The 27,899-nt window shown below is 40.5% G+C and overlaps 1 protein-coding gene and 1 long non-coding RNA gene across 2 annotated transcripts; both read left to right on the forward strand.

Annotated features, from left to right (window-relative positions):
- ddx1 (DEAD (Asp-Glu-Ala-Asp) box helicase 1) lies at positions 1–8,037 on the forward strand. Its single transcript, XM_085770819.1, has 26 exons — positions 1–49; positions 171–222; positions 370–433; positions 520–549; positions 687–783; positions 1,013–1,060; positions 1,201–1,284; positions 1,433–1,516; positions 1,605–1,681; positions 1,773–1,845; positions 1,953–2,029; positions 2,124–2,238; positions 2,469–2,607; positions 2,868–2,928; positions 3,101–3,199; positions 3,356–3,445; positions 3,824–4,012; positions 4,160–4,211; positions 4,382–4,528; positions 4,647–4,738; positions 4,826–4,898; positions 5,044–5,116; positions 5,486–5,528; positions 5,637–5,732; positions 6,594–6,714; positions 7,498–8,037. The coding sequence occupies exons 1-26, from the start codon at positions 34–36 to the stop codon at positions 7,626–7,628; spliced, it is 2,223 nt and encodes a 740-aa protein (XP_085626945.1). The 5' UTR covers positions 1–33; the 3' UTR covers positions 7,629–8,037.
- Positions 8,038–10,986: 2,949 nt separating this feature from the next.
- LOC146961877 (uncharacterized) lies at positions 10,987–18,852 on the forward strand. Its single transcript, XR_015035226.1, has 3 exons — positions 10,987–11,107; positions 11,775–11,870; positions 12,410–18,852. It is a non-coding gene; the product is annotated as an uncharacterized LOC146961877 (long non-coding RNA).
- Positions 18,853–27,899: the final 9,047 nt, after the last annotated feature.

A 27,899-nucleotide genomic window follows, 5' to 3' on the forward strand; every position in this document is an offset into this window, starting at 1 on the left:
ACATCCGGTTGGGTTGTATTCGTAGCAGCAGCAATGGCAGCGTTTTCTGGTAAGAAATTTGTCTCCATTTCATTTTATTGAAGTCGCATACGTATTTGACTTCAGTGCCTAACGATTTTTAAAAGCTATATGTGCGTACAGAATAATTAAATATGACCTTTGTTCCACAGAAATGGGGGTTATGCCTGAAATTGGGCAGGCTGTGGAGGAGTTGGACTGGCTGTAAGTGACTCGGGTGGACCGGCTGCTGGACGTGCACATCGGTTCTGCCAAATCATCATAATGTGATCTGTGCCAATGAGTTTTTTTTTTTGCCTGTTAATCTAACCACTGACACTGATGTTTTGTATTTCAATCATTGGATTTCAGGCTACCCACTGACATCCAGGCTGAGTCCATACCTCTAATTCTTGGTGGAGGAGATGTACTTATGGTATGTCTAACTTATGTGTTCATATTCTTATAAATTGCGTATACATTTGCAGACCATTCAATCTTATTTTCTTGGGTTTTTTTTAGGCAGCAGAAACTGGTAGTGGTAAAACGGGTGTAAGTATTTGAGAGTCACACAGTTTCACAACACAACTTTACCTCTGCAGGTCACATTTAATTTAATTTAATTTTTGTAAAAAGTACATCAGGTCAAGTACCATAAAACACTCAATTATAATGCTTGTCATCCTCAGGCCTTCAGTATTCCTGTGATCCAGATCGTGTATGAGACCCTGAAGGATCATCAGGAGGGCAAGAAGGGCAAAGCTTCCATCAAGACTGGTGGAGCCAGTGAGATAACCTCATTATTATTAGTGACTTAATTGTTTATAACAAGTTAAACATGTATTGTGTGTCTATATAAAATCTAAAATGTGTGGATGTTGTAACAATGTATCTGGTCTGACTTTGCTTGGCCCGAATCATAATTGATGATTAGTTATATGTTATGAATGTATTATTTGTCTATGCCTGGCAGATGTTTGACCTGCTCCTACACTTATGTCTTTTTTTTCCCAAGTTTTCAACAATTGGCAGATGAATCCCTACGACCGCAGCACAGCCTTTGGTAAGAACAAATTAATCATGTGATGCCATAACACAACACTGGAGGGCAGTCTAACCTTTTTTTTTAAAAGTGCGGTTGTATATGTATTCAAGCTCTCCCTGACCTCTCCTCGTTGTCACTTTGTCATTTTACCTGTCCAGCAATTGGTCCAGATGGTCTGTGCTGTCAGAGCAGGGAGTTTAAAGAGTGGCATGGCTGCCGCTCTACAAAGGGCGTCACCAAAGGTCTGTAATGCACACAGATACTTTCACACACTGCTGGTGGAGATTTAAAACAAGATCATTTAGGATTAGATTCATCATAGTGAACCAGATATTTATTTGATAATATATTTCTTTGAAAAAGTCACTAGTCTTTCTCCATGTGTTTCAGGGAAGTACTACTATGAGGTGACATGCCACGATCAGGGCCTGTGTCGGATCGGATGGTCCACCATTCAGGCAGCACTGGACCTGGGTATGCTCTTCTACTCTTCACAATCTTTATTTTGCATAACATGTAACGGCTAAAATAAACTCTCAGTAATTTAATCCTTTCATTACAGGAACTGATAAGCATGGTTTTGGTTTTGGAGGAACTGGAAAGAAATCAAACAACAAGCAGTTTGACAGCTATGGAGAGGTGACAGAGAAATCATTTTATTGAGATTTGTAAACAAATATGAGGATAATTTACACAGTAAGTAACTCTTTGTTTTCTTGCTTTTTTGCAGGAATTTACCATGCATGACACTATTGGATGCTACCTGGATTTGGACAATAGCCAGATTTCCTTCTCCAAAAATGGTGCTGTCTCAGTTGTTCTACTTTTCAGTAACATGAAATGTACATTATGTTAGACATCCGTGGTTGATGTCAAATAACAAAGTGCTTGTGTTTCTTTCTCATTCCAGGTAATGATCTCGGTGTGGCTTTTGATATCCCTCAAAATCTGAGGAATCAGGCTTTCTATGCCTCCTGTGTGCTGAAGGTAAAATTAGAGAATCATTTGAAATACTGGTAGAAAGAAACCACGTTGTGTCTGATGGACACCATACTTAACTGCTCCTTTAATTGTCTGGCAGAATGCAGAGCTGAAGTTCAACTTCGGAGGCGAAAACTTTAAAAACCCTCCAAAGACTGGATTTGTTGCCCTGAGTCAAGCGGCAGAGGGTCACACAGCGAAATCCTCTCAGACAGGTACATGATGAGTGAAACCTGATTTCAGGTGCAACAAACCAAATATACAGAAAGGAGAGTCAAACGTAGCCAGAGAATTTCATGTTCAGGACAAATTCGAGAAATAATGCATGAATACCTTCCACGATAAAATAAGAAATAAGTAAAGGTACAAATTCTGTATAAAGCAACAACAAAAAAAAGATTAAAATGAAGTCACAATGGTTTTTGTCCTGTTTCTTTCTGCGCAGGCACTGCCAAAGTCAGTCAGGTGAAGGCAGTATCCAATGCACCCAAAGCCCTGATCATTGAGCCTTCCAAGGAATTAGCTGAGCAAACCTTCAACAATGTCAAACAATTCAAGAAATATGTGGACAACCCCAAACTCAGGTAGGTTATACTGAGCTGACATTTACACTATCTGGCACATATATTGAGAAAATGTGATTTTTTACTATTTTATGATATGAAAATCAAACATGTGTTGCATCAATTCCTTTACAGTCCTCCACACTACTGCACCTCTTCATTGTGTGTTACATTTACCTGCCTTTCCCACTGTGTTATTCCACCTTTCTACCAGTAGATGGAGCTAGTGCTCAAGTATAAATGTGGGCACCAGGGACTAACTGAACAATTTGTCACTGCAGGGAACTGCTGGTGATTGGTGGTGTGGCTGCCAAGGAGCAGCTTGCTGTTCTGGAACAAGGGGTATGTTATACGCACCATCTCCAATTACTCAGTTGATTCAAGGCACTGTTACCTGTGGAGTTCAAACTGTTTTTTTTTTTTTATTATTATTATTTTCGTCATTTTCTGCTCAATTTCCATCTATTAATATTCTTTATCCTCTACATGCTAACTTTGCTCTCCGGTTCATCAGGTTGACATTGTCGTGGGAACACCTGGCAGACTGGACGACCTCATATCCACAGGAAAACTCAGTCTGTCCCAAGTTCGCTTTCTGGTCCTGGATGAGTGTGTATGTTCAGAAAACTCCTCTGCTCCCTCTTAAATCAGAGGCAGCAGTTGTCTACAGCCTAGCATGTTTAATAACTGTCTGTTCTTATGGTTAGATTGTACAGCATAGATGTCCCTGATGCCACTAACAACTCATTTGTATTCTGTGTGTCCTCAGGATGGCCTCCTGTCCGCAGGCTATACGGATTTTATCAACAGAATCTATAACCAAATCCCACAGGTCACCTCTGATGGCAAAAGACTGCAGGTAACACTTCACCTTGGTTAAGCTGCATGTGGGACAGTTGAACAAGTTACTTAGAGTAGTCATACTGCATCATACATACAGCTAAAAAAAGCAATTTGCACATTGGACAAAATATGCTTCATAGTCATAGTAAAGCAAATCGCTTTTTTTACCCCAAATCGGTACTATTTCAACTGTTAGAAAGTAAATATCACAGATCGTATATTTCAGCTTATAATAGCATTTCTGTGTTTGTATTATAAGTCATAATAAACTACATCTAATAATAAATAATATATCTAAAACATTTTTTAGTAGTTCCTGATTTTTAGTAACTATTTGTGAGAAAATGCTGTTTACACATCTGAAGGTGATAAAGTATTTTACCTTGTCTGACAGGTGATTGTATGCTCAGCCACTCTGCATTCCTTTGATGTGAAGAAGTTGTCCGAGCGAATCATGCACTTTCCCACATGGGTGGATCTGAAGGGGGAGGACTCTGTTCCAGAAACTGTCCACCATGTGGTGGTGCCTGTTAACCCTAAGAATGATCGTCTGTGGGAGCGCCTGGGGAAGAACCACATCCGGGTGAGTCCCACATGTTGGGCCAAGGATATTTAAAAAGCAGCACTCATTATCAAAAGTGCTGAAGTGTTCATGAATGTAGCTCTGGGTTCAGATTGATGTGTTGACACTGACAGACGTTTTCTTTTTTGATCTGGTTTCTGGTGGTAGACTGATGAAGTCCATGCCAAAGATAACACCAGACCAGGAGGCAGTTCTGCAGGTAAAACCAGCTTATTTTTTTAATATTTGATTTTATCTCCCTGTCATTACTCTTGAGACCAAGCCTTTGAACATTTTTAATAGATGAGATGTACCTCGAGGCGTTTTTTTTCCCTTCAGAGCTATGAATGAAGCATCAATGAAAAAAAAAGTGTGTGTGTTGCATTTTAGAAATGTGGTCAGAAGCCATCAAGGTGCTGAAGGGTGAATACACGGTGAGGGCTATCAAAGAACACAAGATGGACCAGGCCATAATCTTCTGTCGCACAAAGATCGACTGTGACAACATGGAGCAGTACTTCATTCAGCAGGGAGGAGGTAGGAGGCAACAGTGCCAATTAGATTGTTTGTTACTTCTCAGCCATCAAGATACAGGAGTTTTAAAAAATGGGAACAATTTCAGCGTCCTCGCTCAGTGTTGGTTTCTTTCATTCAGGTCCAGACAGTAAAACCCACCAGTTATCTTGTGTTTGTCTCCACGGTGATCGTAAACCCAACGAGCGGAAAAATAACTTGGAGCGTTTCAAGGTAAAAGAACAAAAGCGTAACGATGATTGTGATGATCTGGCGAAGTCATATTATCCTCCTATTCTTAACATTTCCTTGTTTGTCCAGAGAAAAGAGGTGAGGCTCTTGATCTGCACAGATGTGGCTGCCAGAGGGATTGACATCCATGGAGTTCCTTACGGTAAGACGAACATATGAGATGTTCATACCTTTTCAAACGCTGATTATAAACAATGTTTATTACAGCAGAACTATGTGTTGTATTTCATATATGTTACCCCCCTCCCTGCCACCAGTTCTCACAGCATTCATGTATTTTTCTCCAGTGATTAACGTCACCCTGCCAGATGAGAAGCAGAATTATGTCCATCGTATCGGCAGAGTTGGAAGAGCGGAGAGGTAAATTAACCGAAGGAGTTGGAATCATTTACTTGACCTTTCCTAATTGTACAGTTTTGTTTTCATCATCATTTCCACCCTGAAATCTTCACATAAAGTAACTTGTCACGGGGCGTCATATAGCTCAGTGGGTTGAGCAGGTGTCCCATATACAGAGGCTGTAGTCCTCACTGCAGCATCCTGAGTTCGGTTCCACCTGGCGGCCCTTTGCTGCATGTCATTCCCCCTCTCTCTGTCTCGCCATTTTCTGTCTCTCTCCAACTGTCCTGTTCATTAAAGATATAAAAGCACGAAAAATAACTTTTTTAACAATTCAGCCGACAGACAATGTGGACTTAATTAATCGTTTCTTTTGAATTCAACCCATAGAATGGGCCTGGCCATCTCCTTAGTTGCAATGGAAAAAGAGAAGGTAGGGTGGATGATAGAAATCCATTGAAGTATTTATTTAATTTAAGTGTGTGTTTTTGTTTTTGTTTGTTTTTTTGAAAATGTTTTAAACATGTTTTAATCTGTGCAGGTGTGGTATCATGTTTGCGCAAACCGTGGCAGAGGTTGCTACAACACCCGACTGAAGGAGGACGGCGGTTGCACCATCTGGTACAACGAGAAAGAGGTGAAAATGAAAGCATTATGCAAACTCTTTAGACAAGTTAAGGTTGAAAGATGACACCATTGCTTTTCAAGTGATTTGCGGCAGCAGATGCATGAGTCATCCTGGCAGAAATGCCACCCTTGGCTTTGAAGGGGTGTCTCTGTGTATAATCTTATACTGTTACCGTGAAACCCTAGGTGGCATTAAAGCAGAAGTAAGCGATCTGGTCGTTTTGGCTAATGCTGCGTTCCAGGCAGGCTTTTGAAACCGTAAGTTACGGCTTCAAGTCACGACTTACGACTTTGTAGCGTTCCAGGCAACCCGCAACTTGCGTTTCTCCGACCTGATGCCTGTGAAAGTGCACTATAACGGCCACTCGTAACTTCCGACCCGTGAACTCGTACCAGATCGAACTGGTACGACTTCACAGGTCGGAAAAACACGAGTTACGGGTTGCCCTGAACGCACCATAACTTCTTGTCAGCCGATGGAGTTAGCAGCCCCCGCCCTCGTCATGGATCTATTGGTCCTCGTGCCTACGTTACCACATTCACGCGCATCCCTTGGCTGCACACACAGCCCTGCATGCCGTTCTCTCTCCTCATTGGATAAAACTTGTAGGATACAAGAAAAGTTTTCTCCTCGGCTCAGAGCAGAGCAGAGTGACTGACAGACCCGTGTTTCGGTCCAAACACTCTATGTAAGTGATTGCTGTGGGAAGATATAACTATTTAAGACTTATATTAACACAAAAATATTGCTTACTTCTGCTTTAAAGTTTGTTTCTTTTTTATACCATTGAAAGCTCAAGCACACACACACACTTCTTCCCTCTCATAGTATGACGTGATTCCATTCTTCTGTTTGTGTCTCTGACCACAGCTTCTGTCAGACATCGAGGAGCATCTGAAGTGCACCATCACCCAGTGTGAGCCAGACATCAAAGTCCCTCTAGATGAGTTTGATGGGAAGGTCTCCTACGGCCAACGCCGGGCTATGGGAGGTATGTGCGACAGAGTGACAAAGGGTGGGGCCGGGATGACATGAAAGATGAAGGGGTTGATGAACTGATTATTTACGTAGACTGTAAACATAGTCCATGTGGTGTCACTCAGACTCAGAAGTGCCCATTTCAAAACTAATCTAATCGCATGAGAAGCCAAGACCTCGTGCATACAGGTTTGCGATACTCTCACCTGCGTGTAGGGCTGGATATCGCTACTGATTTACTGAATCCATTTGATTCCGATTCACAAGGTCCTGATTCGATTCAATGTCGATTCATTTAGAGTAATTTCAGTTTTAGTACCAATTTTGCATGGTTATTAAAGAGATTCACAGAACTAATGCTGCAAATTGTACAAGGATGGAAACTCTCTTACCTGGTGCATTATTAAAAATATTAACATTTGGGCTACATTAAAAGTTAACCCAAAAGCATACATTACATACATTATGCACATTTATTTAACATGAACCACTCCAGAAGTTTAACAGTGCAATTCTTCAGTACAGTTTCATGTTTAATTTCATATTCATACTAAATAATCTGACTAACTAACAGGAAATGGCAAACATAAAAAGATTGATCTAAGGATTTTATGAATCGATATCAGATCTTTAAAATGAAGATCGATATTAATCCGAAAGTCGTTTTTTTAAACCCAGCCCTACCTGCCTGTAACTCAAGAGCTGCACACCCTCAAATTCAAGCTGTGTACTGTTGTCATAGAGGGAACCACTATTTGTGTTGAACTTAAACACCAAATCTGCCGCTTTTCCCCAGGTGGTAACTACAAGGGTCACGTGGATGTACTAGCACCAACAGTCCAGGAGCTGGCCGGCCTTGAGAGGGAAGCTCAGACGTCCTTCCTCCACCTTGGATACATGCCAAACCAGCTTTTCAGAGCCTTCTAAACGCACCCCAACTAGCACAATGCTGTAGGCTGCTTATCCAGAATAAAGAAAATGGGACATTTTCCCATGTTGTAGCTACATGATTCTAAATCTTTGTACAAGCAGCAGTGTGAAATTATATTTCAAGTTCTGTTCCCACCAATATCTCATAATTAACATAACTGTGGATTTTTTTTGTATGTTCAATGGTTTAAAGATGCCAACATTTCACTGGGTATGTCAAACTCCAGTATAGTCAGCAGCTTGAGAATAATCAGATCCCTCATTTAGAATTTGTTTGATTTTGTATATTGTTGATTAATACGGCTGCATGAAATGTTTCAGTTTACCCATAGCGTAATTGGCTAAAATGTCATGGTTATTAAATGGCATGGTGTTTTCTTTTCTGAAATAAATCGTAGCCTGCTCAGTTTGGATTTGCATCTTTCCTCTCTTTATTTACCACTCAAAAGTAGTACTTTTTTTTACAACATTTCATGAGGTGATGGGGAAATGTTTACAAGAAAATTGGTTTCTTTTCACAGTTTTATAGCTGTTGTTTACACTATTACAGTTATTTAATGTTTTTAGACATCCTCTTGTAACCAAGGCAATCTGTGGGACAACATACCTAATGCAAATTACTACAAACACACCTTAAACTCTGAATTTAGCACATTATTCATTCATCATACATCAAGCAAGGGCACACTGCATGATGTAACTGAGTCTTAATAAAGTGAATTTGATTTTGTGTGTTATTCTTATTCGTTCTTCTCTGGAGGAGGGTCTAGTAGCGAGCGAGATACTAGTTTTTTAGTGGTAACCATAGGTGGTAATCAGTGGGAATCATTAAAAGTTCGCTTTCTTATTGTACTTCCAGAGTTTCCGTAGCCCCTCCCCTCTCTGCCGTCCACTCCAGTCTTGTTCCCAATGGCTGAGGGTAAGTCGTGTAAATAAGTGTGGTTTCCTTTTGTAATTGTTTTGATTGTTAAATTGGCCTTTTGTGTTGAAATACTGAATGTATAACGTTTATATGTTGATGCATTGCGACACTGAGCGGTGTTGTGCTGGTTGGTCGTTTATATATAAGTTTTGTAGATGTTTGGGCGCCATTCGCGTTACGGCTGCCTGGCTTGCCACGTGACCGCGTTGGTGCTTTGATTTTCATGCATTTTAGCTTCAACCCCATTGTATACATATTATAACGTTACTAGTGTTTTTTGTGTGTGCAAGAGGTGCAGAAGTGCCGATCTACTAGGTGGCAACTTTTGCAATGGTTTTTGCACGTGTTTTCGTCGCTGATTGTGTATGTAGGCCTTATCCACACGAAAACTGAGCTTTGGGGGAAAAAGTCTCCGTAAACAGGGCATCGTTTCCAGAAATATCTGCATGCACACGGATCCACTGTAAACTACTCACAACGTTGTAGTACATACTCAGGCCTGTGTGGCGCTGTAACGCTGCCTGCCACACATAAACACCAAAACCAGAGAAGAAAGTTTCCCCCGCTCTTTTCAAACTCTTAACATTATAAGTGGGTTAATTGTTGACTGGGAGCCGTGTCAGTGCAAATATGACGAACGGTGATGATTTTACGGGCGAGATTCAGCCGCAGTTTTCGAGGGACCGACAGTAGGTGGCCGTGTTGTCGTTACGTTATGTCCAAGCTCTGCAACCATGGGAACGCCCACTTACTTCCTGTAAGAGCCGTGGGGGAGGGGGAGGTTCTTCCTATGGTTTCTCCCCGTCCGCTATAATGGGAAAGCGCTGCATTTTAAACCTTGCCCGCTGTCATGTCTTAGTTTGAATCACTTCTATCTGCTGACAAAGAGCTATATATCATATATACAGTAGTTTGGACACACTCAATGCATGTCCTTTATTTTCATGACTATTTACATTGTAGATTCTCACTGAAATTCCACTAATGTACCCCGACAAGGCACACCTGTGAAGTGAAAACCATTTTCAGGTCAGGTTCACCTCTTGAAGCTCATCAAGAGAATGCCAAGAGTGTGCAAAGCAGTAATCAGAGCAAAGGGTGGCTACTTTGAAGAAACTAGAATTGGTGGGGGCAGAGATAGAGGAGGAGGAGGAAGAAAGAGAAGACAAAGAAGAAAAGACGTGTTTTCAGTTATTTCATACTTTTTTGTTAATTCCACATGTGTTCATTCATAGTTTTGGTGCCTTAAGTGAGAATAAAGGAAACACATTGAATGAGAAGGTGTGTCCAAACTTTTGGCCTGTACTGTATATATTGTTGTCCCCCATGGCTCTTACAGAGTAGCCTCGCTTTGAGCTCTTTTTAGGCTTTATTCACAGCTCCACTACTTCCTGGACTTTAACCAGCTCCTTTATTTCCTGCCTTACATTATTGGACAAACTGATTAATCCAGGTGTGTCTGACCATTGTTGTGAGGTCAGACACACCTGAATTAATCAGTTTGTCCAATAATGTAAGGCAGGAAATAAAGGAGCTGACTTAAGATCAGGAAGTAGTGGAGCTGTGCATAAAGCCAATTGTCCAAAACATAACGTTACATCCAAATACCTCCATCCGAACTGACCAAAATCGTGAAGCCGCGGGGCGGTGCGTGGCGCAGTGGTTAAAGCGGCCGCCCCATGTAGAGGGGCAGAGCTTTCCTGCATGTCATTCCCCCTCTCTGCCTCCCCCTTTCCTGTCTATCTCATTATGTGCTATCAAAAAAAGCCAAAAAATATACTTAAAAAAAAAAAAAATCCTGAAGCCGTGACATTGAAAAGTTATTCGAAATTTTTTTTAATCTCTTGTTATAGTAGCTTCCTTTCTATTCACGACAGTGAATAGAGAATTGGTGAATTATTGATTTTGGGTGAAGTATCCCTTTAAGTGTCAGGTAGTATACTGAAATTATGTTATATTTAATTCATTGTATAGATAGCAAAACTGATATTGTCCCAGGTGACTAAGATGGCAAGATGTCCGGGAATGACATTTTGGGCCATTGAGTTCGAGCCAGTCTTTAAAAATGTACGGACAACAATCTACAGTGATTGTACTGAGTTTTTTCATATAGCTCTTTGTCAGCAGATACAAGTGATTCAAAGTAAGACAACAGCGGACTAGCGTTAGACAAAAGTTTAAATTAATGCTGTGCTTTCACAGTATAGCGGGCTGGGGGAACGGCTTGTTTTCCCCCACGGCTATACTTGTGTTTTTCTCTTACCGTGCTGACGTTCAGAGTGCTGTGGGGATGAGGAACTCACTCCTAAATCTTTGTTTTTTTTATTTATTTCCTGTGTGTGTGTGTGTGACTGTGTGTGTGACTGTGTATGTACTGTAAGTGTAAACAGGGTTAGCAGATTAATTCCACCCCCCTCCCACCCCTTCTCCCTCTCTCGTTCTTCCCCTACCCTCTTCTTTGGTTCCTCCATCCTTCGTTCCTCCTTTCAGCCAGGATTTGAGGAGATCAACCCGGAGTGGAAGACATCGCTGGAGAGACGGAAGAAAATAAAAGGTAGCTCGGCCTGAAGGGTTAGAGAGAGCTGACCTTGTTGCTGACACAGCAGTACACACTGGATTCAATTTAGTGATCTTGACTTTGACATGTCTTATTCACTAAATTATACAGTTATTTAGACATGCAACCATCTGCCAAGGCTAGCAAACTTTTTCCTCACTCGGTATCTACGCCTGTGTGTATGCGTATTTATCTCTATGTTTGCGGAATTGCTTATAAGTCTCTCTGTGTGCCTGTTTTGAGCAGCTGCAGAGTCTTTTTTGATGGTTTTGGGCCAATAGTGATGAGTGATGTGTGTGTGCATAGCATGCATCATTAATGGAAAAATTAGAAATGGAGTTGGTAAATTGATCAAATAGTATGTTAAATAGAATCTGTTAAGTAGAATCTATCTAATATGCCATACAGTGTTTCCCCTTTAAGGCACATCAGTAATTTAATGACTTTTCTACCTATAATGATAATTTCAGCCCGTCACATCGTAACAGGGGTGGTGGTGGTGGGGATCTGATTGCTCCATTTCTGTCTGCACTTCAATTGACTGCTAAACAATCACAGTTTTCTCCATAATTGTCAATGTTAAACTCTGCTATTGTTCATAATTTTTAGTGCAATGCAAATGCTGTTTGCATGTATTAATGTACATGTAAAATTGATCACACAGGTCTCCACCAGTACCATTAACAGATGGCTGTGATGAAGTGTGGCTCAGACATGTTGGAAAGCAGAGTTTTTGGCAAAACTCACTTTGTTTAACAAGGTATGTATCTTGAGTCTGCAATGTATTGGCTAATTTCCCTTTGAGAGTGGCCTTGCTAAATTTAAATTATGTGATCTTTGGCATTTTGAATGTAATGATGGGATTGAACCTTGGTTTAAATTGGTTTCATCCACATAACCTGGCTGAATAGACCTTTTCTCTAGCAGTCATTTTGACATAGTCGGACACATACAAGCCTAAGCAAAAACATTAATTAGGGTTCCGCTTTATTTAGATTTAAAGGAGCTTCCTATTGCTCAAGTGCCACTTAAGCCCATATAATAGAAGCAGGTTTTCAGTTTTTTCATGCTGCATGCACTTCTAATGCCATTATTATAATATTCATTTGGCTGCTCTTAAGTCCAGTGTCCATATTATTACTAAGATAAATGAAATACATTTAGGTTTGGCACATTACTTTTTAGGAAATCATTATACGTAATCTCCTGAAAAGAAGCTTATGATATGTGAAATTTATTTCACATATCATGTGATGTATTATGTATTATTCACACATTTTCCCCTTCAATTACATACAGGAAAGTAAGTCATAGAAGATCGAGAAGATCACTGAGGATGGATGACGGGGACATCAGCAGTCTGCATGGCAAAAGAAAAATGGACATCAGCACAGTGTCAAGTACGGGAGCTCTACAATTGAAACAAGTGAGCAAAATAAGGGAGACTTGTTTAAAAATTAAACAGGAAAAAAGAGATCTTTCACCAATAAGAGAACCTGTCACCAAAAGATGCAAAACCGAACAGGATGAAGAAGAGGAGAAAAACACACTGTCTCATCTCACTGGTTTGTGTGCCAGTCAGACAGTGGCGAATGATCACAGCTACGTGGGTCCTTTAAACCTAGACGAAACTACAGACTCGGAAAATTATGAAACTGGAGATAACCTACAAATTCCTGCAAGGTCTGACATCCACAGTGATTCAGCATCAAGCTGTCTAAGCAAACATGAACCTTTCTTCACTGCTAATTGTTTCCCAAGTTTTCAGAATGATGCAGAAGCGAAGACAGAGATTTCAAGAAATGTGGCAGACAAATGTCAGTTTGAGGAAGAGGAATTTGAAATGGAGAGCAACTTTTGGAAGTTGCGTGTAAACCGTGTACAACAAATTCTCTCCTTAGTGGACAAAGAGCTCTGCACATTCCACAAATCAAAACAAATGGGCATACAGTTCAATGTTGGATCCGGCCAAAAGCAAAACTTCAGTGTTGCCTCGTTGCATAGTTCAGTTCTGCTTGAAATTGCAAAATTTGCTTTAGCAATGAATGCATCCCAGCAGGATTTCATCATGGAGATTCTTGAGTGCAATTTTGACCTTGGCCTGTTGAGCGAAGACCAAAGGAAGACGTTTGTCTGTGAAGTAATGAGTAAAGTAAGACAGCTTAAAAACAATGAAGATGCATTCACATGTTCAAGGGAGATTGCTGGTCCTGTGTCAGTCAATATGGTCAAACAGAGCATGGGCAGTGTCAACCCTGATGTCAGCAGCTTATCAAGGACAGAGTGTGATGTTGTTCCTGCCTGTTCCTCTGATCCACAAACTGAAACTAAAGAACACAAAGTGGACCTTTATCCCCTCTGCAAGGACATTGGTCTGAAGCTCAATGCAATCTCCAGGCAAGAAAAGAAAAAACTTGACATCAACAAATTGACCAATGGAGCGATGATGGAAGTGACAAACTTTGCAGAAAAGCTGTGTGGAACATTTGATCAGATTTGTCTGGATATCCTCAGACACAACTTTGATCTTGATGAGAAAAATGGAGATTCTGACCTTGCTAAAACGATTCTCACTCTAATTCCTGTTCTGCGGGACCACAAAAATCTCTCAAAGATAACAGACTCAAAGAAAGTAAAGGAAACACTGGCAAATTTCTCCAGTCTTATAATCGATTGGCAGAATTACACAAATTTAGATACATGTAGTACTGGCACCCCCAAGGCTCCAGTAGTAGAGCAAAATGTAGGAAGTTCCATTTTGAACGAGAAAGAAAGTGGGCTGAAGTTATGGCCATGGAAACTGCGGGCTAACCAAATTCAGCAGACCCTCTCAGTGCCTCATTTAGAACACTGTCCACTTTATTCTTATTCCAGGTGTAAAAGATTAGGCATTGACTTCAGTGTTGGCTCTGGAGTAAAACAGAATCTTGATCCAGAATTACTGACCAATGGGACCATGCTTGAAATAAGCACTTTTGCTGCAGCACTGGGATCGGCCCAAAAAGAGTTTCTTACAGAGATACTTGAGTACAATTTTGATCTTACCTTTAACAGTGAGATCTGCCGTGGTATCTTTGCTCAGCAGGTTCTGGAAAGGGTTCAGAAGTGTCATACTACCAATTGCAAACAGAGATTCCTGAACAAGCCCTTTAAATTGCCAGATTCAACAATCATGAATCTAACTACTTATCCAAAATATAAATTTTGCCCAAAATGTTATGAAGACAGAAAGCAGAAACATTTTCAGGATCAATCTGATCCTGGGAATATGATTCATTCTCACCCTAGTGCAATGGCTGGCACAGTCTCTGCAGAAGCAAGTTCCTCCTCAGCAACGGAGGAAACGATAATGAACAGTTACCCACTCTGCAAGAAAATAGGTTTAAGCCTGTTTGTGGACAAAGACAAACCAAAAAGTAAACTGGATGTTAGTGTATTGACAGTGGCAGTTATGAGGGAAGTGTCTCATTTTACAAAAACATTATGTGGGAAGAAAATTAAGGTAATTAATGATGTGCTTGAACACAACTTTAATATTGGCATGCAAAGTCATGAAGTAGATCCTGCAGCGCTGTTTATAAGAGCAGTAGCAAAACGTTACCGTGGGCCCACATGGTTCAATGACAAGTTTGTTGTTCAACCACATCCCCATAAAGATCAGAAAAATGTGAGTAAACCGAAAGAGCTAGGTGCTCCTCAGAAAAATGAATGGAAAGAGACAAGCGCAAAAAGACAACTGACACTGCAATCTAAAAAAGATGAGCGGAGAAGTGAGGATTTCTATCCCACTTACAGAAGGATCAGTCTGAACCAAGGCTTACAAAACCCAACAAGTGCTAACAATCATAGTGAATCAGAATCGAGCCGTCTCGGTGCACATGAACCTTTGCCCGCCACCACTGATTGTTCCACAAGTATACAAGTTGTAAACTCAAAGGTGAACTTCTCACTTGGAAGACAGTGTAATGAAAAAGGACTGTGTGGAGATAAAAAGAAGACGGAGATTCCAAGAAATGTGCTGTACAAATATGACATGAAAGAAGAGGAAATGGAAATGGACAACAACATGTGGAAATTGCGTGTGAATCGTATTAAACAAATTCTTTCCTTCCAAGAAAAAGAGTACTGTGCATTTGCCTGGTCCAAGAGAACCGGTCTAGAATTTAATGTTGGGTTTGGCCCAAAGCAAAACTTCAGTGTTGACTCTCTGACTACTTCTGTTCCGCTCGAAATTGCTAAATTTGCCTTAGCAATGAATTCATCCCAGGAAGATTTCATCATGGAGATCCTTGAGTACAACTTTGACTTTGGACAGTGGAGTGAACACCAGAGAAAAAGTTTTGCATCTGAACTCATGAACAGAGTGAGACGACTTACGAATTCTGACAGTGAAGTCAAATATTCAAAAGAGGTTTTTGAGCTTCCTTGTCTGGTGTCATCAATTGACATGGCCAGTGTCAAACCTGGAGTCAGCAATTCATCAGAAATGGCCGAGTGTGATGCCTCTGCCTTGTGTTCTCCTGATTCACACACTGGAACTAAGGAGCACAGAGTGGACCCCCACCCTTTCTGCAAGGACATTGGTCTCAAGCTCAATGTAATCTCCAGTCAACCAAATGAAAAAATTAAGTTCTCTAAACTGACCAATGGAGCAATGACTGAAGTGACAAACTTTGCAGAAAAGCTGTGTGGAACATTTGATCAGATTTGTCTGGATATCCTCAGACACAACTTTGATTTTGATGAGCAAAATGGAGATTCTGACCTTGCTGAAGCTATTGTTGCACAAATTCCTCTCATACTGGAGCAAAGAAGTCTATCAAACGTAGCAAGCTTCAAGAAAATAAAAATAAAACAGGTAAAGAAATTCGCAAAGATAGTGACATATTGCCAGAACAACCCAAATTCGGATGCATGTAGTGCTGGCTCTTCACAGGCTCCAACCAATGAGCAAAATGCAGTGAGTTCCACTGACACCAAACAAGACAATGACTTTGATTTATTGATGTGGAGAATGCGGGAAAATCGGATTCAGCAGATCCTCACAGTGCCTCATGGAGAACATTGCGTTTTTTATTCTTATTCTAGATGCAAGAAGTTGGGCATTGATTTTAATGTGGGATCAGGGATACAGCAAAAGCTTGATCCAAAATTACTGACCAATGGCATCGTGCTTGAAATCAATACTTTTGCTACAGCACTGCTTTCATCCTACAAGGAGTTCATCACAGAGATACTGGAATACAATTTGTGCCTTAATTTCAGCAATGAACACTGCCGAGATGCCTTTACACAGAAAATTGCAGAAAGACTTCATGCTTCTAATTTCAAACTTAGCAAACACAGATGCTTAAAAATGCCTTTTCAGCTTCCTGATACAAGATGTATAGAGGAAAACATTTACGTGAAAGTCAAGTACTGCCCAAAATGTTCTCAAGACAGAAATTCTGCCTCGACTGACACAGTCTCTAAAGCAAACAGCTCAGAACATAAGTCAACAAAGGACCTGTCATCAGCTTTCCAAGCAACAGAGGAGGTAATAATGGACACTTACCGGTTCTGCAAGGAAGTAGGTCTAAGCCTATTGGTGGACAAAGACCAACCAAAAGATAAACTCAACCCCGATGTGTTGACACGTGGTATTATGAAGGAAATCACTGCTTTTGCCAAAAAATTGTGTGGCACAAAAAATAAGCTGATTAATGACGTTATTGAACACAACTTTAACATTGGCACGCACAACCGATACAGGAATATTTCCCAGATGTTGAGCAAGATGTTGCCACTGTCCGGTGATGGGCCCACCTGGTTCAATGAACCTTTTGATTTTCAACCCTATTCTCAGAGAGAGTATAGCGATGTGAGGAAAATGAAAGCAGAGTCTGCCACACAGGAGAATGAAAGGAAGGAGACAACCAAAAAAAGAAAGCTAGCACTTCTAGCAAAGAAAGAGGAAGCCGCAATGTTGAAAAATAACTCTGATGCTGTAAAATCAAAGAGATTTGCACATGGTAGTGATGACTGTTATCCTGTTTGCACAGAGATAGGGCTGGACTTAGATGTGACATCAAAATCTGGAGACAAAGAAAAACTGGACTTAAACTTGTTGACTAGAGCTGTAGTGATGGAGATCTATAAATTTTTATGTAAAAAAGCGAGAGTGTATTTCCCAAGCTCTTTGGCTGACATCCTTGACTATAACTTTGATCTAAGCTCGCAACATCACAGGTGGTGGGAATTTTCTATATCTACTGCAGCCAAAGTCAAAAACATGACCAAACACTACCGGAAATATATGCACAGAGCGAATGAGGTCTTCGAACTGCCATTTGTGTTTGAACAGAAAGAATCGAAAGCAGTGGTACAAGAGGAACAACATAAGAGAAGGCTAAAATCACCTGTGGAAAAATCAGTTGTAACAACAAATGAAGAACGTAGAGCTATTCAGCAACTGGGATACCACCCAGATGTCATTTCAGCCCACCCAATTGATATTAGAACAAATGAGGTACATTGCCACAATGAGAAGGACACAAATTCCCAAGTAGATCCTGCGACACTTATGCAAATGAGTCCAGTAGGTGGGGGTGATGATGTTCCTCTCTGGGCAGACATTCAGATCAAAAAGGAGGAAGATGATTCAGAATATGGGACAACAAAACTAGAAACAGTCAGTGTGGAAATAGAGAAACCTGTCGCTTCTCTTGGATATAATTTGTTAATAATTTGTCCAACTTCTGAAAGCCACAGTGAAACGGGAACAAAGGATGCCCAGTCCTACAATGTGGCTAAACTACAAATATCTGAAGGATGCGTTATTCTAGCTGAGAGCAGTGTGAAAACAGAATCGAACACTGAAGATGTCATGTCAGAAAACCACATTAAAACAGAAACTGATGATGCCGAGCACTACAACTTGGTTGAACCACATGCATCTGCAGGGTATGCTATTCTAGCTGAGAGCAGAGTGAAAAAGGAAATTAAAACTGAGGCTGTCAAGTATGAAATCCCAGATGAAGCAGCAGAATCCCAGGGATACTCCATAATAACAATATGTCAAGACACTGAAAGCACATTGATCAAGGAAGAGAAAGTGCACATCAAAGAGGAACAAGAATCTTAATATTTGAAAGAATGGTTCGTAAAAAAGTGACAAGTGTTTTTTTTTCTCAATTTCTTTAAAGGAGAGTGCCTTTGATTTGATTGAACGTTAAATGGTGGTTCTTGATATGTTTGTTAAACTCAGACTGTGGACTGCTACACTGGACTTCTTGGTATATATTATTTTACTGTAATCTAGCGGGGAGGGAGGGGGGGGCTTTTTTTGGTTTCCACTAAATTGTTTATGTATGCATTTTTACTGCTTTGTACAATGTTATTTTCAATGCTATGCTGATTGTTTTATTTTTTTATGAGACAGGAATATTTTCTTATAAAAATTAGAGAACTGTCCTCTTAACTTGTCAAAATCACTGTCAACGAAATGAATGTGTCACTGCATTAAGTTTAATGCACTTGCCAACTAAGAGAGACACTAGAGGAAAATGATAAACGTTATCTAGATCTTGATAGACATTTGTATTATTTGTTGCTGTCTTAGTCGCCACCATTTTTATTTTAAGTTTCTCAAACATTTCCTTGCATTGTGTATTGTCTATATTTTGTATGCCTACCAATTAAACAGATCTCTCTTGAGAATGGCATCTTGTCTTAATGAGATTATTTTTATGAAAAAAGATAGCATGAATGCTAAGGAATCTCTGTTTTTTGTTTTCAGTGAGGCAGGGGTAGATGAGGACAGACAATGTGAGCAATTACAACATCATATTTATAGGCTACATGTTCTGAAAAGTCTCAGATGATAGTGGTATTTATCACCTACTTAACTGTCCAAGTACAGCACATACACAAACACAAAGACAAACAGACAAGGTTGACGGCTCCTACATGTCAGTGTTCATTTTGTAGTCTTATTTCTTATTATCCACTAATTTATCTTTTTTTTCCCTCTTCAGTTAGAGGAACCTCCTAAATTAAGGGGTAAAATGTTGGGAAAGTTATAGTAGTAGAAGAAACTTTTATTTTGAAGTCCCGACAATCTGGCATTCATCATTTAGGACAGAGATCTTCAACAGGGGGGTCATGGAATTTTTGGTCAATGAGGCAGTGTTTTATATATTTTAGTTTCCACATTTATCAGGGTTCCCACTCTTTTCTTGAAATCATTTTCAGCTGATATGTAATAATAATGCTATACCAGTATATCATTATTATTACATATTATATTTATGTGCTGTCTATGGCTCTAAATAAATATTCTCTTACATGCTTAGAAATTATATGATAACTTTTGATCAACAGAAAATTGCTAGTTTTCTCGCAAGGTTCTTATTTGGAAAAGTCAAAGAGAGAGAGACTAATATGATAAATCATTTTCCAGGATAACTCAAGCATTTCCAGGACATTTGATTTTTTTCCCCCATTTTCCATATGTTTTCCATGACTGGAAAAATCAACCATTTTCCAGGTTTTCAAGGACATGTGGGCATCCTATTTATGTTTCAAATAAAAACATCAATTTGAATAGCTTGTCTGCATGATTATCATATCTTTTTTTTTTTTTTGAAAAACTTAGTAGTGAATGCACAATGACAAGGTATGTTTATACGTGGCACTGGGCCCAGTTTAATACACAATTTTATGTAGCCAGGGGTCCATCTCTCCATCAATTGGGTCCTAAATAAAACGTTGAAGACCCCTGCTCTAGATCTAGGTAGGATAATAATTCTTGTAAAAGAGATTTTTTTTAAAACATCTCAAGCAATCTGCCTGGTAGAATAAAGATAAAATAAATGTAGGAACTGAGTGGAGTAAAAAGGCTTGTTCAAAATAGGGGAAATGAGGTACTGATCCAGAGAGCTTTATTTATCTGAAACTATTTGAGTAAGCAGAAGTCATGACGATGCACACTCCAGTGCAGTAGGGGGCGTCATGCATCGGTTTGTAGCAGTCAGTAAAAAGATGAAGATGGGCCTGCTTCCTGTTGTTTTTTGTGTCGTGTCCGACAGTGTCGAGCAAAACGAGAAGTGTAGAAACCACGCATGTGTTAACAAGGGAGACCAAGTGGCTGTACGTTGTTTTGTAAGTTTACCTCAGCCTCTCGTCTTATTTCAGTCATGGCGGAGAGAGAATGCATGGATATTATAGATATAAATACGCCATTCATGAACCTCTTTCAGCAGCTACCCCCAGAGTGTTCAGCTGCTAGACTTGACTCTGGATTGTAGACAACTGTTTTTTTGTTTTTATTTTACTTTGTGTTAATATTTATCTGTAAAAGGGTCAACGATGATGCAAATAACGAGGGGGTGAGCTAGAAATGTCCTTAAATTATTGAAAACACCGCGCTTACTCGTTCGCCAATATGCCAGTTCTTGGGCACTTTAACAATACCTATTTCCCGCCACCAGGAGGTTGTGCAGAGTGCAGACCCCCCTCGAAAAAACATGAATTGTCCCCCCCAATAAAAAATACCGTAAATTATTCAAAATTGAACAAATGTATTTTCAGGTTTCACATTCTTCACATTTTAGATTAACATGATCTAAAAATAAATGATTGAAATGGTGGAACATATGTTTGACAAATGTTTCTGACTCCACATTCCATCAGTGGTCTCCTCCACAAGGAAGATGGTGAGAAGAATTGAGGATCTGGAAAGGTCAGAGGGAGGCAAAATATAAGAACGTGAGTAGACATTACATGCCCTAGACCCTTAAAATTATAATTTACTAATATAACAGTAGTGATACGCGCTGTTGGCTGTTTAGGACAAATAAACAAGATAGGAGACTCAATAAGAGAAGTGAAATTATTGGGGATTACTGTCGACAGTCAAATGTCCTGGAATAAACAAGTGGACCAGATAATGCAGAACATGGGCAGAGCAGAGGTATGGCTGTGATTCAACACTGTAGGAAATGCATACCTAATCAGTTCATTATTGATTTAACTTTAATATCCCCAAGGGGGCAATTCAGTGTACAACAGCAGTTGGCACAATAAACACACCAGATTCAACACATAAAGTAGCAATTAATAGATAGTAATACATTGTATATTAATACATAACGGTACAAGAAATAGAAATACCAGGATACATCATAAAAATTATTACCTACAACTCATGCTTGTAAAAGAGACTATTAAACAAATAGTACAAGCACTAGTGCTGACACACTTGGATTATACATCAACGAGAAATATGACTAGACCTCAGGTGGCCCTGAACAAAGCGGCTCGCTTGGTTTTAATTAGTCATGACAAAAACACCAGAAATACTGCACAGAAGTTTATCTTTTTTTTCAGACACACACAATCATTTCACGAAGCAGATGACAGAAGGTCAGTTCTTGTTACCATTATGTAGAACAAACTTAAAACAGAAGACATTAAACTACAGGGCAATGGCGGCATGGAATAAATTACCACTTTTTTTGGTCTTGGATAATAACATTGTATGCTTTAAGAAGAAGCTAAAATTATTTTTGTTTACCCAGGAAGGATAAAACTGTATGGCTTAACTATGCTCCTTGAGAACGTGATGTCATGAAGTTCATGAGTATGTAGAGGTGCCATGATGTTGGCTGTAGTGCCTTTCTTTGTTTTTGTATAGAACTGTCTTTTGAGCAAGTGTCTTTGTGTTCTTGTAGTCTAGAGTTGTTTGTGAGTGTCTGTTTGAATTGTGTTGTGAGATTGTTTCTTTATGTCTTGTGTTGAGATGTGTGTGTTGTATTTTAATGGTTGTGAATATGTACTATGTCAATGTATTAATGAAAGTGTGTATTGTATTATAATTTCAGTTGCTGTGTGATCAAGACCCCAGGGAAAGTAGCTGCTGGAAAGCCTAGCAGCTAATGGAAGTCTAATAAACATAAACATAGGTAAGCACAATAAATGATTCCCTGTGCAGTACTTTTTGAATGATATGGCGAGCCTCTACCAAGTTGTGATTTATGGTGGCATGTTATGAGCTGCATACGGGCAAAAGAAAAAATCATCATCAACCCAGCGATCTCATGAAATGCTCTTGCAGTTTACTAAACATAGGCTAAGTGTTTGAGAAATAATTGCCAATTACTGCCGTGAACGCAACTTTATAACCGTCAGCACTGATGGCATATGGAGGCATGTGAAACGCTGGCCCGATCCCGACTGACAGGTCCCGGTGACAAAAAACAAGAAACTCTGCTGTGGAGATCACCTGCACCTAGACAGGCGTCACACCGGAGCGGCTCGCCTCCCTCCTCGATCGGGGCTCTGGTTTTTTGCAAACTCACCAATGTTCTTGTTTGTAAGCCTGCCTTTTCCAAGTCAGTTTCCTGTGATATGTCTTGTTCTTGTGACTGTGGTGGACTAGTGCCCCCTGAGGCTGGATGCATTACTGGCACTGATGGTTGAGTGTCCCTGAACTGTTGTTCACACATCTATTGTATTGTCTGCTTAAAGTGAGGTATTTAATTTGTCCATGTATTACCTGCAGTAAGTTCAGATCAGCCAGCTGGGAGCACAGATGGGAGAACTGGCACTGGAGCCAATCAGTGTAACTGTGCTGTGGACAGGGTCATCTCCAAAACAGTCTTTTAAGCCCCCTTGAAAAAGATCAGTTTGAATGCACGTTTTATTCAGAATGTTTTCACTCCTTTATCCTACAGCCATTTAAAGTCCCCCTCCCGCGACCCTTTTTGGTCATTTTAAAACCAGCTCATTAGCAATGCTCATTAGCAATGCACCTCTGGAGGGTGGGCGGAGACTGCGCTGCTCTGCACCCGCCCAGCCTCGCACCCCACCCCTGGCTTGCTGACAGCTGGACATTGTACAATTACAGATTCAGCGCGTTTAGCGTAAAACTCCACACTGGGATTTGATCCCAGACTGGAACATAGTCCTTGCTCACAGTGGAAGCTGCTCTACCAGGTGAGCTATACCTGTTATACCTTGACAGCTCCACCGAGCTGCCAAGCCTTTCACCTCTGAGCCAGATGCAGAGCGGGGCGGGAGCTTGTAGCACTAGTGCCTAGGGCTGCACAATTAATCGAATTTTAATCACGATCACGATTTTGGCTGCCACGATTAAATTAAGATGATCGTCACGATTATTAACATGTAAAAAAACGGGCTGTGCTGCATATCAAATCAAGCGCTTTCTCAACCAATAGTCCGCCAACCACCAGGGGGCGAACGAGAGGTCAGGGCTCCATGAAGCTGCCTAACTAACAAGCGAGCGCTGCGGGATGATCTCAAAGCTGGACCGAGACCCCGTCACCCCACGCGGCCGTTTTGTTGTTAATTACATACGTTGTGTAAATAAAACGTTCCGACCGTGATCATAACGGCCGGTAACGGCGATCTATGGCCGTTTTGGTGGCAGCACAGTTGAGCTAGGCCGACCTGCTGGACGCTGCCTGTGTGAAAACACTTGGTCTGTTCATTAAATGTTTTTAATTCGTTCCAAATTGCTGCTGAACCGTCGGTGCTGTGCTTTGGTCCATGCTAGACAGACTCTTGCCCACACATCTCTGTGTATCATTGATGGCAAAAATTTATTTTTACCTATAGCCTACTTTGAAATTACATTTCAGAGCCTGTACTTTCTTACTTTTATTTGAGTAAAGGAGTTGAATCAGCAGCTACTTCTACCAGATTTATTTTTTATTTTTTGTTTTTTACACAAGTATCTGTACGCTACTGTACAGAATGACACCTCTGCACTCTGCAATGGCATTTATTTTTCGCTAGCCCTTTGTCTTGGGTAAATTTTATTTTAGGCTATTATTTATTTTTATTTTACGTTTTATTTTGAACTGAAAGCCTTGTTCACATAGCCTATTGTTTGTTTCAAATAGAAAGTGCAATAAAAACATGTTTTATCTAACATAATGTATAATCGTGATTAATAATCGTGATTTCAATATCGACAAAAATAATCGTGATTATCATTTTGGCCATAATCGTGCAGCCCTACTAGTGCCCTCCCCTGGAGCTGTGACACGTCAGCTCCAGTCTCCCTGAAACGGCCAGTTTGCGTCTGCCATTGGTTCACAGCAATTTGAAGGCAGAAAAACTCAGAAATGCAATTTTGCACTTCCTTTTCTGCTGATATGTCCTCTAACATAAGAAAAATGCCACAGGAACATGTGAAAAGCACGAAAAACACGAATTTCATGGGAGGGGGTCTTTAATGTAGAACTACCTTTTTTTACATATTGCACATATTCCTAATTCTGTCAGACTCAAATTAATAGCACACAAATTACCATCATAACTGAAATCTTGACTCATATCACAATCTCATTCTCTGACAAAATATTTTGCAACATATTTTATGGTCCATCGTCTCCCATACAGTGTATTAAAATTGGTCAGGAATAAGATTACTGCTGTTCTCAGTCTTTTATGAATTCTGTGGAAACAATATGCGGGGGAACTGACAAATATCAAAATTGTGTTTCATTCAGGGCTGCGTTAAACCAGCACAATCCCATCACTGATTGGATGGATATCTAAGACGCCAGTACAAAATGTGGCCCTGAGATGTTGGAGCAAGTCACAGCTGAGCTGATCAAGGTGAGTTGCAAATTCAACACAGTATATTTTCCAATATGCTCCAAGCCTTACTGTGCGTTCACACCAAAAGCGCCATGAACAGTGCCGATACATGTTAATAGGGACACAGACTTCTCTTCCACACCTGCAAACTGGTCACCTTTTGGCTACAGTCACCTTTTGTATGTCAATCAGGGTAGTAGAAGTGGATGAATAGGGTTTTAGTTTTGTATGTTGTCACCTTTTTCACTACTGCAGAGTTTGTTCTATTCTTATTGATTCCGCTTATCGATCCGGACATCAGAACATGAATTGCTATATTTTGGAACATTTTTTGTTGACACAACATATTCATTCAGTTTAGAATGTATTACTTGTGCTAAGACAAATCAAATACTGTACTCCCTGTTTAGAGAGATTACTCATGTTGCTGCCCTTGCACACGATATATTTGTCACACTTGTGACAGTGTGCGTGAAGTAGAGCCAGATATTTGACCGTGTGGGACAAATGTGCAAGAAAACATTTAATGCAGTACCGTTAAGGTAGGACTTTATATACTTTACATACTATACTGCTAAATTCTGTGGGAAAAATGACTCAGGTGCTCCCTCATTTTAGACCATGCAGACTTTTTTAACCCCCATTTTTAGAAGAATCGGAATTGAGAATCGATAGGAATCGGAATAGAAACGTGGAATCGGAATCGCAATCGTTCAATTTCAAACAATACCCAACCCTAATGGTGCGTTCCAGGCAACCCGTAACTCGTATTTTTCCGACCTGTTCCTATGGTTACCCGTTAGAATGTACAGTCAAACTCGTAACTTCCCACCTGTGAACTCGTACTAGATCGATCTACTCCCAGTTCCCAGTTCGTAACTCGTAACTTGCCTGGAACGCTACAAACTCGTAACTGGTGACTTGAAGTCGTGACTTACGGGTTAAAAAGCCTGCCTGGAACGCACCATAACTGTACCTATCACTCTATTATTTCTGATGTACAGGTAGCCTACATTAGAATATTGTGGGAGAGTTTATGAAGGCCTATGTCACTAATTCAATTCAAAAAGTGAAACTAACACATTGTATATGTAATCATACGTAGGAAGGTTAACTTTTCATGTCTTTATTTATTCAGTTTATTTTAATAGTAATAATTATGGCTAACATTAAATGAAGACCATCCAGTCCTCCCATTTAGCTGGCCTGCTCTTCCTGCCACCCTTGCCTACCAGAAGCTTCCTTCTTCAGCTGTCGTTAACATTTCCATGTCTCCCACATTCTCTGTTATAAACTGTTTATATAATTTATTTATAAACGATTGCACGTCTGTCCGTCCTGGGTGAGGGATCCCTCCTCTGTTGCTCACCCTGAGGTTTCTCCGATTTTTCCCTGCTAAAAGGGTTTTCTCTGGAGTTTTTCCTCAGTGGATGTGGAGTTTTCCCTTAGTGGATGTGAGGGTCTAAGGGCAGAGGATGTTGTTATGATGCCATGTAAAGCCCTTTGAGACAAACTGTTTGTAAAAACGGGCTATACAAATAAATTTGCCTTGCCTTGCCTTGCCTAAAATTCAGTATCCCCAAAAATGTAAATATTACAAAGGACAACCTCTCTCTTTTTTGGTCCTGACCGTTTGCATCCCTGTTAAAAAGCTGTAAAGTGAATTGTTTTGCTTATAAATGCCTCCTCACTGACCTCATATCACTTTATTAAAGAAAAACATATTATTTGGTAACTTTTCATCGTGCCCCTAAAATTATTTGTTTGCTACTAGATTTTTCAACTTAGTAGCACACGTGCTACCTGGGAAAATGCTAAGCGTCAAGCCCTGGCCGTGTGCTGACCTGATGCCCGGTCAACCTCTGGGTGTCGCGGTAAATTGAGCACTGTACAATGAGCATGGTATAGCGCATTTACCGTTTATTAACGGCCAAGCGCGACCTATGTGCCCATGTCTGTGTGTGTACGTGCGGTGCGCCTGCACGCACACGAGAGAGACGGCAGGTGGAGGGGCTGACTGGCAGATATGAGAGTCGAAACGCTGTTTTTTTTTCTGTGAGAGACTGTGGCGGGCCCAAACAAAACTGTGGCGGCTTATTAGTGGGAAACACTGGTATAGTATGCCGTTTCCATTTCAGCCATAGTGTCACTGTCACAGCATCAGCTGCACTGCTGTGGAGAGTTCATGCGCGCTCCAGCTTGACTGATGGCTGCATTCAGGGCTTGACGCTTAGCATTTTCCCAGGTAGCACGTGTGCTACTAAGTTGAAAAATCTAGTAGCACACAAATAATTTTAGTAGCACACAAATAATTATAAATAATAACGTGATATGAGGTCAATGAGGAGGCATTTATTGAGAGTGAGGAGTTGTCGTCACAGCTCAGAGCCCTAATACATCCATGTCAGAGCCCCGCCCCCCTTCTCCGCCATGATGGAAGGATTCCGGTGGCAAAAGCCATACTAGTCTATGGGCAAAACAAAATCGTCTACTCCGTAATTTACTGTTTTACAATGCCGGAAATCACTGCTGTGTTAAAAACTGCTCCTAGTGATTTACTTTCTCCTTATTCTTTCTAGTAATTTGTTGATCTGTTGGCGCAAAAAAGAGCTAGAATTTAGTCGCGTCTCTGTGCTGTTCTAATGACGTTGCCCCTGGCAACCGATAGCGTCTCCTTCCATCATGGCCAACCATCGTCACGTGACTCCTCACTCTCAATAGATACTTATCAGTAGGTGACGTCACGATGCGTTCCACCTGGCCGCCGCCATGCTGGGTACCGAACACTGAGTTAACCTCTATTCAGATCAGTGCAGCCACATCCTCTCTGACCAGAAATGACTGCTGCCTGATGTAGTTTGGATATGGATATTTCTCATTTTGATGGCCTTGCCTTGAAAGCACACACCATTTCTGCTGAGACGATCTTTGACAGCGCGGTGCGCCGCTCTCTCTCCCGTTAAAAGTTAATCTAGCTCACCCAGCGGACCTCTCTCTCTCCTCGTCTCTCTCTCTCTCTCGCTCGCTCTGTCTCTCCTCCAAATACACGAAAAGCCAAATCAAATCAGAAATGCGTAGCCCACTTCTTTTTAACTCACAGACATTTATTTTCATAAAGTAATAAAATATCTCGACATTTTGCCACCGTTAACATTGAGACAAAAGGCTGCAGGAATGGAAG

Source organism: Trachurus japonicus, chromosome 24 (genome assembly GCF_045865225.1).
Source record: "Trachurus japonicus isolate A0001 chromosome 24, Traja_1.0".
Classification (NCBI taxonomy): Eukaryota; Metazoa; Chordata; class Actinopteri; order Carangiformes; family Carangidae; genus Trachurus; species Trachurus japonicus.

Bases quoted from the DNA above. Each gene is read 5' to 3' on its own strand.
- ddx1 (XM_085770819.1), top strand. The intron at 223-369 runs GTAAGTGACTCG...ATTGGATTTCAG, and splicing joins GTGGAGGAGTTGGACTGGCT to GCTACCCACTGACATCCAGG. The intron at 1,061-1,200 runs GTAAGAACAAAT...TTACCTGTCCAG, and splicing joins CGACCGCAGCACAGCCTTTG to CAATTGGTCCAGATGGTCTG.